The following is a 13,887-nucleotide window of genomic DNA, read 5'->3' as shown; positions in this document are numbered from 1 at the left end:
CCCCCTCCCCCGCCCTGGTGACCTCGCAAAGTCAAAGCTGGCGCCTGGGAACGGCACGTGGCCCAGCTCGTCCCCAGGGAGTCTGGCCCCACGGCAGAGAGCGAGGGTCGGGACAGCCTCCCCTCTCGCCTGGCCCTGGGGCGTTTCCCACCGGCCGAGATGCAGGCGTGCGGCTTCCGCCCGCCAGGGGACACGTCAGGGTGTCGGTCCAGGGGCGAGAGTGGCTGGCGCGCCCCGGGCCCCGGTGCTGCAGGTTTGTGTGTGCGTGAGCTTGGCCTGAGCCCCCCCCCCCCCCCCCACGCCTGGCTGCAGCCGCAGCAAAGCCCCTGGGGAGGATGCAGGCCCCGGGCTGGAAACGGGCTTTGGGGCCGGCTCCGCCGTCGCAGGGAGCCCAGCCGGCAGCCCCCGGGCTGGAAACGGGCTTTGGGGCCGGCTCCGTGGCGTCAGGGCAGAGACGGGCGTTGCGGTCCCTGAGAAGGGATCCCGGTGGTGGCTGAGAAGGAGCGCGGGTGTCAGGCACTCAGGCTGTTGCTGCGGGTCAGAGTTAAGGGGGTCGGGGCTGCCCCGGCAGATGGACCCTTTGGCGTTCATTGCTCATCAGTGGGCTAGGGACGCTCCTATTTACTGTGTGCGCCCCTGGGGGACTTGTCACTGGCCTGAGCTCCAGGGGACGCTGGCTTGGTTTGGAGGCTGGGGATTTCAAAACAGCCCAGACCTGGGGGGGGCCCAGCGCCTGCAGCTGGCACCAGAGTCGTTGTGAGGCAAGGGCTGAATGACTCGCTAATTACAGGCACCCACCCCACAGCCTCCTTTCTGCTGCTGCCTCCCGACAACGGGACTGGAGACACCCCATCACCTGGGAGAAGGTGGGGGCGTGGCAGCCTCAGGAATTGAGGGCAGGGCTCCCTGTGAGCCAGGCGTGTGGGCGGCCACGCAGGAGAGATTCAAATGCCGCCCAGCTGATTCGCAGAGCACCCACAGCCAGGTGTTCTGTTCGTATTGGTGGTGCACATCCACACATGCCTCAGTGCACATAAAATGTATTCCGCACATGGGTGGAAAAGATTAGAGGGAACAGTGCTGGGGAGGGGGCGCATTGGGGGGGAGGTAGACCCAGAGCTGGCCTGTGATGGGCTGCAGGGAAGGGGGACCTGGGCCGGCCTGGGAGCCAGTGGCGAGAGCGCGGGCAGGCTGGGGATAAATACCCCAAGGCTGGCAGCTGCCCCTCCCCCGGCCGAGAGGCTTGGGGGGCGGTTCTTTCCCCTTGCCTGCTGACTGTTTTCTCAGGGCGTGCGGGAGCAGGGGAAGGTTCAGCTGGGCCGGGGGGTGAAGCGGGGGCGGAATGAAAAGCCGAGCCATGGTCCTGAGGGGTGGTGTGGGCTGACCCGGTGCTCGCTGGGGGGCTCAGCCCTCTGGGAAACCAGCCCCTTGGTGGCTGTAGGGGGGCACTTGGGGCGGAGGCCCCGGCGGTTCCTGGCGCCGTTGGCAGGCGTTGCCTTGCTCGCTCTGCTCGGGGGCCCGTCGGCCCGGGGGAGCGCGGCCACCCTGGCGTGGTAGCCGGAGCCCCGGCGGGCACTGCTGGGCCGAGAGCTGAGGAGGACGGGCGCCACTCCCTGTGCCGGGCAGGGTCTGCAGCAATCGAGGCTGGAGCTGCAGGGGAACGAGGCGGCTACCGGCAAGAACAAACTGGCCGAATCCCTGGGCCCTGAGCGAGCCGGGCCCGCCTGACTGCCAGCTGCCCGCGGGCCCACGGGAGGCTGCTTGGGCTCCCTCGTTGCCCGTCCTCCGCTTTACCGTTCCCATGCGCGCCGATGGCGCTCGGCACCACGAGCGGCCCCCACGCGTCGCCGGGCAGGAACGGCGGCCCTGACGCTCCTCGGCTCTGCGGCGTCGGGAGCGGGCTCGTCCACGAGGACAGGTCGGCTTTCGCGCGCCGAAGGCGGGAGCCTCGTCCTCCCGTCCGTTGGCCGCTCTCCTCGGGGCGCTGGGCGGGGGCTCTCCGGCAGCCTCTGGCTTCGCCCCACTTCCCTGCTCTCTGCTGCTTAGCCCCAGCTGCCTTCTCCGCTAGCCCAGGCTGCCCAGGCTGCCGACAAAATGAACCTGCACTTGGTGTGTGAAAGGCCGGAGTGGCCTGGCCCCGCGGAGCTGACGCGCTGCTGCTGCTCGCGCCCCCCCAGGCTGCGGGGAGCCAAACCTACAGCACAGCTGCAAGATCACACCAGCTACTAGCCCGCTAACCAGACCGTGGCTGTCAGCCAGGGCGAGAGCCAGGGGATTCCTGGCGTGGCGAGGCCCAGCGGTGTAACGCAGGGAGCACACCCGCCCCAGCCCTGACTCGGCACGGCCCGAGAGCCGAGGGGCGATCCCCGCGCTTCACGTTCTCCGTGCAGGGCTGGAGGGGTCCTGCAAACGGGAGCCCTACAGCCACGTTCTGCTTGCTGCTGCACGGGGGCGGGTGTGAACTCACACCCTGGCCACGCCCAGCGCCTCACAGGCTCCAGCCTCCGTTTCTCTTTTAACCAAACAGCCACATTAGAGTGACACAGTCGGCTAAGCTCAGGCTGAGGCTTCTGCACTCGCAAGTGCAGCGCCTGGACACGCCTGGACACGGCAGGGGGCACAGCGGGGGGGCTCTCCCAGCGCTCCCCAGGGGAGCCGCTAGCAGTGCTGGGAGCCTGTTTGCACTGGTGCTTCACAGCGCTGACACTTGCTGCACTTGGGGGGAGAGGGGTTGGGCCCCCCCGATGCCCCCCCCCCCCCGTATCCAGGCCCACCCACCTAGTGCTGCAGCTGGGAAGTGGGGCCAGGGGGCAGAGCTTACTCTATGCCTGGTGCTGCAGCCAGGGGGTGGGGCCAGGGGCATGGCTTATTACCCCCATTGCCCACCCACCCGAAGTCGGAGCCCCTCCGGCCACACTGCAGCCCTGAAAGGGAGCGTTGCAGCTCCCTGAGGTGGCGGAGTAGACAAGCCCTTAGTTTCCAATGGAAACTTTAATTCCGCGCCATCGCCTGGCTGGGCTATTGTAACCCGGGCACAGCTGGCAGCACGGCAGGCCGGGTGGTGCTGCGGGTCGCCAGGCCTGGAGGCGAGCACTGCTGGAGCTCCGGGCCCTGGGGATTCCCGTGCCCACTCCCATGTTCCGGGTGATGGAGGAGCCCTGCTGCCAGGAAGAAGCTGCCACCCCCGTGGGCACCGGGACTGCCACAGCCAGCGCACGCCACCCCGTTCCTCACACAGCCCGGGCCGCTCCACGAAGGGGTAACCGTCTAGCTCCCTGCACACGGTGCTGGGCCACAGCTCCCCAGAACCAAGCCAGCACGCACAGCCCGGCCTGCAGGCCGGCTCTCTGGTCTGACGCTCGCTGCCCGGCCGGGCGTGCCGACGGCGAGTGCCGTATTCCTGCTTCGCTCATCACCGGGCGCTCGTCTTCAAGGGGGCAAAGCTTTCCTCCTGGAGACTCCAGGGCAGTCCTGGAGGGCTGGTAAAACTGCCCTGCTGTCAGACCTGCAGCTGTGCTAGCGCCTTTTCGGAGGCACTGGCCGTGGCAGGCAGCAGGCGAGAATGCAGGGACCAGCTCCCCTGCTTCCTTGCCTGCTGCCTGCTCTGACGGCTGCATGGTGGCACCTTTCCCTCCAGGGGTTATGGGCTGGATGCGGAGCTGGGTAACGCCGCCCTCAGCCGGCCGCATCTCCCCTGCAGATGAGCCAACGGCCTTCGGGTATTTTTCAGTCCTAGTGTTTGCTCCAGCCCCCTTGGAGGTGGGAACTGAACAGAGAGGATGGTTCTCTGGCTCCGGAGGCGGATGGTTCTCTGGAGGAAAGCGGCCTTGGAAGGCAGCTTGAAGTTGGTTCTTTCCCTTCAATCTGCCCTGGTCCAAGGCTCAGAGGGGAGGCGTGTAGGGTTGCCAGATGGTCTCCCAAAAAATACAAGACGCGGTATTTTGGCCAAGCAAAAAAAAAAACCAACACGGGCTAAAAATTTTTGTCAACCAAAAAAAAAGAGCACAGGGTAAGAAGTACTGCCTCTCCCAGCCACTCCCCTGCGCCTTCGGACAGGCCCAGACCGGCGATCGCGGCCCTGCCTCCCAGCTGGGAATCCCAGGCTCCTAGCGCCGACCATGGCCCCGCCTTCCAGCCGCTCCCCTGCCAGGCTTCCGTCCGGTGCGCAGCCGGAAAAATCAGCATACCGGACACTGCACACACTGCACATGTCCGGAATCTGATTTTTTTACCGGACTGTCCAGTAGAAAACCGGACACCTGGCAACCCTAGTGGTGTGTGCGTCTGTATCGGCCCAAACAACGAGGCGCTGCAGAGCTAGCAGACTGATTTGGGCATCCGCTTTCGTGGGCAAACCTCACGTGTCAGATGCATGGCGTGGAAACCAGAGGCAGAGCCGTCCGGGGATCGCTAATGGAGTGTAGGCCCAGCGTTAACGAGGCCAGGCCAGCCGGGGCTGCAGCCGCGCCCAGCAGCGATGCGCAGAGGGGAAATGGCCTGGCTCGCCCTACGAGGGCCAAGTCCGTAGCCAGCCCAGCCTGGGCTGTGGCGCTTGCCAGGGGCTGGCAGCTCTGCTGGTTCCATGCGCACTGCGTGTCCACGGAGGCCCAGACCTTCCCCTGCTGGCCAGCAAGTTCCTGCCCCAGTTTGGCCCAGCCAGATGCTGCGCAAGGGAGGGGGCAGAGGCCGGGCGGCGAGAAAACGTACAAATGTCAACAAATAGCTCATTATGCATAACTTGAACCTTGTGTAACCACGGCAACCCTTCCGCCCCACAAACCCCAACAGGAAACGCACGAAAGGCTCAGGCCCATATCAGGGCAGGTTTGGGGAAGTCTCTCCCCTGTCTCCTGATTGGCCTGTCGCTGCGGGCCAGCTCCCTTGGCTTTGCCCTGCGACACTGCCCGCTGAAGCGCCCTGCTCGCGCCTCGCCGGGCCTGGGGGCTGCAGGATGGATGCCCACGGCCCCAAAGCGCTGCCCAGGTCTCGGAGCAGGTTCCTGAGTCTGTTCAGCTCGTCCCAGGTGCGGGAGCGCAGGGAAGGGCACCTGTGGCTGGGGGCGGGGGGGGGCATCGCGCTGGGCTCAGCCGAGCCTTGGCATGGCCGGCGGGCCGTGGGAACCGTGCAGCGGTGCAGGCTGCTGTGGAGTCTGGAGATAGCTGGGCTCCAGACCGAGTTTGGAAAGGAAGAGGAAGTCTGTGGCGAGTTGGTAAATATAAATAGCCAGCGACCCCGCGGCGGACTGCGGCGAGCAGGCCTAAAGAGGAATCGTCTCCTTGGCGCCAAATCATCCCGTGCAGACCCGAGCCGAGCCGCGGCGCCGGGGCAGCGACTCTGGGGGCTCTGCTGGAGGCTCTGTGCTCAGGCGCCGCGGCCGTGGGCGGAGACGTCTGGGGAGGGTTATTGGGGGAGCCTGGCTGGAACATGCGGAGGCCCCTGACGGATGGTGCCAGGGCAGCCCTTGCTGAGTGACTGGTGCCTGAGGCGCTACACGGTGGCAGCCCCGCTCCCGCCTGGCCCAGCTGCCCTGCCGCCCTGCTGCGGGAGCGGCTGGGCCAAGGGATGGGGCAAAGCAGCTTCACCTCCCAGCTCCAGTCGTGCCAAGGGGGCCCTGGGGCCCCCAGCTCCCCATCATGCTTCTACGCTGAGGTAACTGGCTCGGTGGACGTGGGAAAGTCAGTGGGTGTGATAGACCTTGACTCTAGCAAGGCTTTTGACACGGTCTCCTACAATATTCTTGCCAGCAAGTTAAGGGAATGTGGATTGGATAAATGGACGGTAAGATGGATAGAAAGCTGGCTAGAAGGCCGGGCCCAGCGGGTAGTGATCAATGGCTCGATGTCAGGATGGCGGTCGGTTTCTAGTGGAGTGCCCCAGGGTTCGGTTCTAGGACCAGTTTTGTTCAGTATCTTTATGAATGACCTGGATGAGGGGATGGATTGCACCCTCAGGGAGTTTGCAAATGACACTAAGCTGGGGGAAGAGGTAGATACGCTTAAGGGCAGAGATAGGGTCCAGAATGACTTAGACAAATTGGAGGATTGGGCCACAAGAAATCTGATGAGGTTCAACAAGGACAAGTGTAGAGTCCTGCCCTTGGGACGGAAGAATCCCAAGCATTGTTACAGGCTGGGGACCAACCAGCTAAGTAGCAGTTCTGCAGAAAAGGACCTGGGGGTTACAGTGGATGAGAAGCTGGAGATGAGTCAGCAGGGCGCCCTTGTAGCCAAGAAGGCTAATGGCATATTAGGGGGCATTAGGAGGAGCATTGCCAGCAGATCCAGAGATGTCATTATTCCCCTTTATTCAGCTCTGGTGAGGCCACATCTGGAGTACTGTGTCCAGTTCTGGGCCCCCCACTACAAAAAGGGTGTGGACGCATTGGAGAGGGTCCAGCGGAGGGCAACCAAAATGATTAGGGGTCTGGAGCATATGACTTATGAGGAGAGGCTGAGGGACTTGGGTCTGTTTAGTCTGCAGAAGAGAAGAGTTCGGGGGGATTTGAGAGCAGCCTGCAACTTCCTGAAGGGAGGTTCCAAGGAGGATGGAGAGAGGCTGTTCTCAGTAGTGACAGATGGCAGAACAAGGAGCAATGGGCTCAAGTTGTGGTGGGAGAGGTTCAGGTTGGATATTAGGAAAAACTATTTCCCTAGGAGGGTGGTGAAGCACTGGAATGGGTTACCTAGGGGAGTAGTGGAGTCTCCATCCCTAGAGGGGTTTAAGTCTCGGCTTGACAAAGCCCTGGCCGGGTTGATCTAGTTGGGATTGGCCCTGCCTAGAGCAGGGGGCTGGACTTGATGGGCTCCCGCGGTCTCTTCCAGCTCTAGGATTCTATGCCTCCGGGGCCTTTGCCCCCACCCAGCCCCAAGAGGGGGCAGCATCACACTGATGCCCTGCCTAGGGCACCAGCTGGCTTGAGCAGCCTCGCCCCTGTCTGTCACATGCGCACACCCGCCCACACGCACTGCCCTGTGTGTCACACACACCCACACATGCCCTGTCTGTCACATGCACCCACACACGCACACTGCCCTGTCCGTGTCACACACCCACAAACATGCACTGCCCTGTCTGTCACATGCACCCCGCACTGTCCTGTATCTCACACACCCGCACTGTCCTGTATCTCACACACACGCTTGCTGTCTTGCATGTCTCTGGAGCACACACAGTCTCTTTCACACTCCTTTCCCCACACACACCCGGTTGGTGCTCCTTGCCATGGGTCCCCGCTCCCTGCGATTTCAGTCTTGCAGGGATGTTCTCGGGATGGACTGGTCTGTGCAGTTCATCACGTCCGCTCCTCTCGCACTCTACGTTTCGTTCTTTGAGCGGTGAGCTCCGAGGGCCTGGCCTGGCTGGAGCCACCATCCCTGTGGAAAGTGCTCTGGTGTGGCCGTGCGATCAAGGCCTTTCTGCGAGCAGGGGAACCTACTGCGGGCACCCAGCAGTTCTTGTTCATGGCATGTGGAAAAACAGAGAGCAGGCCCGCAACACAGCCCTTTGCGGGGGGCAGGTTCAGCGGGGCGGGTTCGGTGGCACCAGCAGGTCGGGGCAGGTCAGGGTGGGTTGGGTACAGCAGCACCAGCATGTCGGGTTTGGTGGCACTGGTGGGGCGGGGCAGGTTCAGCGGTGCCAGTGGGGCGGGATGGGACAGGGCAGGTTTGGCAGTGCTGGCGGGGCGGGTCAGGGTGGGTCAGGTTCAGCAGCGCCAGCGCGTCGGGTTTGGTGGCGCTGGTGGGGTGGGCTCGCCGGCGGGGCAGGGTGGGGCAGGTTCAGCGGCGCCAGTGGGGCGGGACGGGACAGGGCGGGTTTGGCGGTGCCAGCGGGGCGGGTGCAGGGCAGGGCGGGTTTGGCGGTGCCGGTGGGGCAGGTTCAGCGGTGCCAGTGGGGCGGGACGGGACAGGGCGGGTTTGGCGGTGCCAGTGGGGCGGGATGGGGCGGGGCGGGTTTGGCGGTGCCAGTGGGGCAGGGTGGGACAGGGCGGGTTTGGCGGTGCCGGCGGGGCGGGGCAGGGTGGGGCAGGTTCAGCGGTGCCAGTGGGGCGGGACGGGACAGGGCGGGTTTGGCGGGGCGGGGCAGGGCGGGTTTGGCGGTGCCGGTGGGGCGGGACGGGGCAGAGCGGGTTTGGCGGTGCCGGCGGGGCGGGGCGGGACAGGGCGGGTTTGGCGGTGCCGGCGGGGCGGGTGCAGGGCAGGGCGGGTTTGGCGGTGCTGGTGGGGCAGGGTGGGGCAGGTTCAGCGGTGCCAGTGGGGCAGGACGGGGCAGAGCGGGTTTGGCGGTGCCGGCGGGACGGGACAGGGCGGGTTTGGCGGTGCCGGCGGGGCGGGGCGGGGCAGGGTGGGGCAGGGTGGGGCAGGTTCAGCGGTGCCAGTGGGGCGGGACGGGACAGGGCGGGTTTGGCGGGGCGGGGCAGGGCGGGTTTGGCGGTGCCGGTGGGGCGGGACGGGGCAGAGCGGGTTTGGCGGTGCCGGCGGGGCGGGACGGGGCAGAGCGGGTTTGGCGGTGCCGGCGGGGCGGGACGGGGCAGAGCGGGTTTGGCGGTGCCGGCGGGGCGGGACGGGGCAGAGCGGGTTTGGCGGTGCCGGCGGGGCGGGACGGGACAGGGTGGGTTTGGCGGTGCCAGTGGGGCGGGGCGGGACAGGGCGGGTTCGGCGGTGCCGGCGGGGCGGGTGCAGGGCAGGGCGGGTTTGGCGGTGCCGGCGGGGCGGGTGCAGGGCAGGGCGGGTTTGGCGGTGCCAGTGGGGCAGGGTGAGGCAGGTTCAGCGGTGCCAGTGGGGCAGGACGGGGTGGGGCAGGTTCAGCGGTGCCAGTGGGGCGGGACGGGACAGGGCGGGTTTGGCGGTGCCGGCGGGGCGGGGCAGGGTGGGGCAGGTTCAGCGGTGCCAGTGGGGCGGGACGGGACAGGGCGGGTTTGGCGGGGCGGGTGCAGGGCAGGCGACCTTCCGGAAGGGCAGTCAGGCGGCAAGGAGCGAGTGCGCTGTTCCTGGCGGGAAGCTGAAATTTCAAATGTCCTGCCACGGGCCGGGGTTTCGAAAGCCTGGTCAGTGCCCTGGGCCCTGGAGATTGAGGCCAGGCCTCTGGAGAAGGGGCTGCTTTGTGGCCCCGGGAGCTGCCCTGGGCTGACTACAACAGTGCACTTGGGTTGGGTGGGCTTTTAACCCAACCTGGTGACACTGTAGAAAGGCAAAAGCAGCCCCTCGCCCCGCCCCCGCCCCCACGGCGAGGCCAGGCCGGGCGACGCGCCCCTTCTGCAGGCGGGGGTGGGGAGAGATTAAGTGTCTTGCTCAAGGTCACGCCCGCTGTGGCGGGGCCGGGGAAGGGAACTGACTGAGCTCTCGGGGCCGGCCTGCCGCTGCTGCTTCCCTGTCGTGCAGAGGAGCCCAGCCGGTGCAAGGAGCGGGGGCTGGGCTGGGGCCGTGCAGCGCACTATTTTTACACGCCCTTACCTTGCCGCTGCCTTCGGACGTCCGGTGGAAGAGCAGCTCCTTGCGGCCCGGCCCGGCGTGCGCTCTGGGCGTGGAAGGGCTCCGCAGCCCTTGTGGCTTCGTCCCCCGATGTCTTGCCCCAAAAATAGCATTGCCGTCGGGCAGACAAAGCGAAGGGCGCCGGGGCTGGCCGCCGCCTCCCCCTCCCTGGGCCTCCGGGCTCTGAGCACCCCGCCGTGGCCGTGCCCGGGGGGCTGCGTGCACACGGGGCAGGAGGCGGTGGCCCAGGAGTGTGGCAAAGGCAGCAGGGAGCTGCCGGGTCCCGGGTGCAATGGGACAGGCCCTGTCCCCACGAGGCGTCTGCCCGCGCTGGCAGAGGGTGGCCTAGAGCTGCCAGTGCCGGTGGGAGGGCAGGGGCTGGGCTGGGCGCCTCCAAAGCTACGGCCTTGGGGCTCCCCTGGAAGGAGCCTGGCATATCCGTGAGGATGGGGAGGGGAACCCGGGGCGCCCCACAGGGCCGTGTTCCGGGAGGGTGTCTGTGGGGCGCCCCACAGCGCTGTGTTCTGGGGGCGCACATGTCTGTGGGGCGCCCCACAGAGTTGTGTTCCGGGAGGGTGTCTGTGGGGCGCTCCACAGGGCTGTGTTCCGGGAGGGTGTCTGTGTGGGGCGCCCCACAGGGCCGTGTTCCGGGAGGGTGTCTGTGGGGCGCCCCACAGGGCCGTGTTCCGGGAGGGTGTCTGTGTGGGGCACCCCACAGGGTTGTGTTCCGGGAGGGTGTCTGTGGGGCACCCCACAGGGCTGTGTTCTGGGGGCGCGCGTGTCTGTGTGGGGCGCCCCACAGTGCTGTGTTCCGGGAGGGTGTCTGTGTGTGGCGCCCCACAGGGCCGTGTTCCGGGAGGGTGTCTGTGGGGCGCCCCACAGGGCTGTGTTCCGGGAGGTGTCTGTGTGGGGCACCCCACAGGGTTGTGTTCCGGGAGGGTGTCTGTGGGGCGCCCCACAGGGCTGTGTTCTGGGGGCGCGCGTGTCTGTGTGGGGCGCCCCACAGGGCCGTGTTCCGGGAGGGTGTCTGTGGGGCGCCCCACAGACACCGTGTTACCAGCCGGGGAGGCTGAGTTGCGGGCGATTCCATCGCGAGTCGGGACGGGTTTGGCTGTGAGCGCGCGCCAGCCCCTGGAGTGAGGTGGGATCTTGGCTCCCCTGTTGGGGGGAGCGTCTCGCCCCCGGCCTCAGGCCTGGCATTTCTCATCTCCTCAGCCCGGGAGTCGGGGGCCACGGCGGCTGAGACGGGGGTGGGAACCTGGCCCGAGAGGGCAGCCAGGGCCCTGCCCCAGGCTCCGCGGGCCGTGCTGCCCACCGTGACCGGCACATTTCTCACGGTGCGACCGGCGCACTCCCCGGCACCCCCCACGTGGCCTCCCGCCCGGCGCCACCTGACAGGCTGTGGCCCTGCTCTCTCCGCAGGCCTGCAAGGAGGAGACGCCGCCCGCCCCCGTGTACGTGAACATAGAGGAGCTGCGGCAGCAAGCAGCAGCCCCCGCCCCTTCCCCGCCCTGCCCCAGCGTCGCCCTCGCGGACTGGGAGACCCACACGGACGAGGGCAGTGGGCACTTGTTCTACTACAACCCAGCCACCGGCGAGACCACCTGGGATTCCCCGTTCGAGCACCCGGAAGATGGAGTGAGTCCGGCCCCCCCCCCTTGCCCCTCGCCCTCGCCGGTGCCCAGCCCCACGGTGGCCGAGTGGGGCCAGTATGTGGATGAGGCCAGCGGGCAGCTGTTCTTCTACAACTCGGTGACTGGGGAGACGTCGTGGGAGCCGCCCCCGGCTGAGCCCAGCGCCTGGGAGATGCAGCCTGCGGTGGCCCAGCGGGTGAGCAGCGGGAAGGGCTGGCCGGGAGGGGGGCGAGCGGCTCTGGGTGCCGGCTGGGCTGGGTAGGGGCAGCGGGCGGGCGGATTCCTGGTCTCGGGGCAGCACAGCCCTGGGGCACACTGGGACCAGGCACGTGCAGGAGAACCTTGCTGGCACCCCCGGCCCCGGTGCCGCGCACAAAGCTGCCCTGTCTCCTCAGCCGCCAACTCCGGAGACGGACTATCCGGACCTGTCCCCCGAGGAGCTGGACGGTTACCCGGAGGAGGACTACTCCCCGGTGGGCTCCTACGAGCATGGCGCCTACTCCCACCTGAGCCCCGAGCCGGGCTGGTACAGCCACAACAGCCTCGAGGGCCAGGCCTTCTACCTCGACCGCTACGCCTCGGACACGGTAGGAGCCGGGGGGCTGGCGCCAAGCGTGCGCACGTGGGCTGCGCGGCCGGAAGGGACCGTGCTGAGCCCCCCGTCCAGCCTGCACGGCCCAGCCCAGAGCCCCGTGGGGGAGCCGTGGGGCGGTGGGCCCGGGCGCTGGGCGTGCACACACCAGCCATGGGCCCTGGCCCCGGGAGCACCATGCCAGGGCTCCGCCGGCCTGGGGGTGCGAGCCTCCTTTCGCCAGGGCAGGCCGTCCGTGCTAGGCCCCTGCAGGGAGCGGTGGAGCTGCTGAGCCAGGCACCTTGGAGCCCCTTGAGGCAGGGCCAGGCGGCCGCGCTCCATGGACTTGGCGGAGGAGCTGGTCACTGCTCCGGGAATTACCTGCCTTCTCCAGCCCAGCAAGGGCCGTGTGGCTTGGCTGGCCCGTGATGCCGGTGTTAGTGCCTGCTAAGCTCAGGGTACTTGTATCACACGCCCAGGCTGCACTGGGCCTGGCCTCTGAGCCCTGGCGCACTAGCGACCGTGCGAGGCCAGAGGCTGCTCCCATGCTCAGTCCTGGCTGCAGAGCGGTGCCAGAGGGCACGGAGGACCCGGGTTCCCTGCACGCTCGGTGCTTGTGGCACCCAGGGGAGAGTCAGGTGCCACCCAGCTGATTAGCAGGGTGCCCGCAGCCCGGCCTGCTGGGCGAGTCCCTGCTCCTGCCCCATCCCCCCCCACGTCGGCTGGGGGAAGTTCCCGCTGTCCCTGCGCAGCAGGCGTTGCTGGCCGGGCGAGACGTTCTGGCTGCTTTCAGGTCTCTGTGCCAGGCAGCCACCGGCGAACCAGCAGCGGGTCCAGCCAGGACAGCAGCCCCTTCGCCAGCTGGCAAAGCAGCTTGCCGGCTGTCCTGCTCCAGAAAGAGGAGAAGGTGAGGGGGACAGCTGGGGGCGACCTCCCCTGGGCCATGGCTCCTGCACTTCTGGGAATAGGCCTGAGCCCCTGCAGGGTCCGACTCCAGCCGTGTCCCTGGGGGCCGCACCCGCGGGGCTGGGCTGGTGGACCAAGCGGTGCTGGAATCGAGACCGTTGAGGGCCCCGCAGGCACCCCCAGACCTGAGCTCCGCAGCGGCTCCTTGGTGTGAGCAGAGAAGGCAGGAACTGCTCTGGGACTGGTCCAGTTCATTTAGACCGCACCCCCCCCACACCCTCTGCATCCCCTCTAGTGCCTGGGGGGCGGCTGCTGCGGCACGTGGCTTCCCGGGGCCGGTTACTTTCCTGGGGAGCTTGGGATCCACATGCCCAGCCGAAAACCCAGGTGTCCCCAGTGCCAGATGCTCGTCTGGGTCGCAGGCTCAGGCGGGACGTGGGTGCAGGTGGGGGTGAGGGCTCCAGGGTTGGGGCTGGCATGAGACACTGGCACAGAGAGGGTGCATGTTAGGTGTGCGTACGGTACCACGCGGGGGGGTGGCGAGTGCTTTGGAGGATGGGTCAAAATTCAAACTGATCTGGGCAAACGGGAGAAACAGTCGAAGGTAAACAGGGTGAAGTTCAATAAGGAACGTGCAAAGGAACAGCCCATCTCTCACACAGAATGGGGCTGTGCCTAGACTGCAGTTTTCCCAGAGTACCAGAGCTATTCCGGAAAACCTCTGCCATGTCCAGGGAACGCATCCGCTTTTTTTGGAACAGTTTCTGAAAAAGTAGGCATGTTCTTTCGGCATCCCTGCATTCCTCATTTAATGAGGAAGGGCTCTTCCGAAAGAGGAGGTTTTCCTCACGTTTGGCCCCGTGTAGATGGGCCAAATGTCGAAAAAGCCTCTTCCAAAAAAAGAATCGGAAAAAGGTTCGCAAACCGCAAACCCCAATGTGCGCATCTTTTTCCAAAAAAACCTGCAGAGTAGACCTTGCCTGGGAAGCGACTGTCTAGGCAGGCGTCCTGCAGAAAGGGATCTAGGGGTTAGAGTGGACCACAAGCGAAATAGGAGTCAGCAGTGTGACGCTGTTGCAAAAAAGCCAACATGATTCTAGGCTGCATTAACAGGAGTGCTGTGAGCAAGACATGAGGAGTCATTCTTCCGCTCTGCTCTGTGCTGGTTAGGCCTCAGCTGGAGTGTTGTGTCCAGTTCTGGGCACCACATTTCAGGATAGAAGTGGAGAAATTGGAGAGGGTCCAGAGAAGAGCAACAAGAATGATGAAAGGTCTAGAGAACATGAGCTATGAGGGAAGGCTGAGAGAA

The 13,887-nt window shown here is 66.3% G+C and overlaps 1 protein-coding gene across 2 annotated transcripts in view; it reads left to right on the top strand.

Moving 5' to 3' along the window:
- The window catches only part of ARHGAP27 (Rho GTPase activating protein 27), a 59,277-nt gene that overhangs the window by 31,097 nt on the left and 14,293 nt on the right, over nt 1-13,887 (top strand). The window contains exons 4-6 of one of the 2 annotated variants that reach the window (XM_075911764.2): nt 10,890-11,297; nt 11,497-11,688; nt 12,466-12,579. In XM_075911764.2, coding sequence (XP_075767879.2) covers nt 10,890-11,297; nt 11,497-11,688; nt 12,466-12,579 — 714 coding nt within the window. The remainder of the gene's footprint in view (nt 1-10,889; nt 11,298-11,496; nt 11,689-12,465; nt 12,580-13,887) is intronic. The other variant, XM_075911765.2, reaches the window with a different exon arrangement.

This window comes from Pelodiscus sinensis, chromosome 29 (genome assembly GCF_052426305.1).
Source record: "Pelodiscus sinensis isolate ZL-2025 chromosome 29, ASM5242630v1, whole genome shotgun sequence".
NCBI lineage: Eukaryota > Metazoa > Chordata > Testudines > Trionychidae > Pelodiscus > Pelodiscus sinensis.
This window is presented reverse-complemented; position numbering and strand designations above follow the sequence as displayed.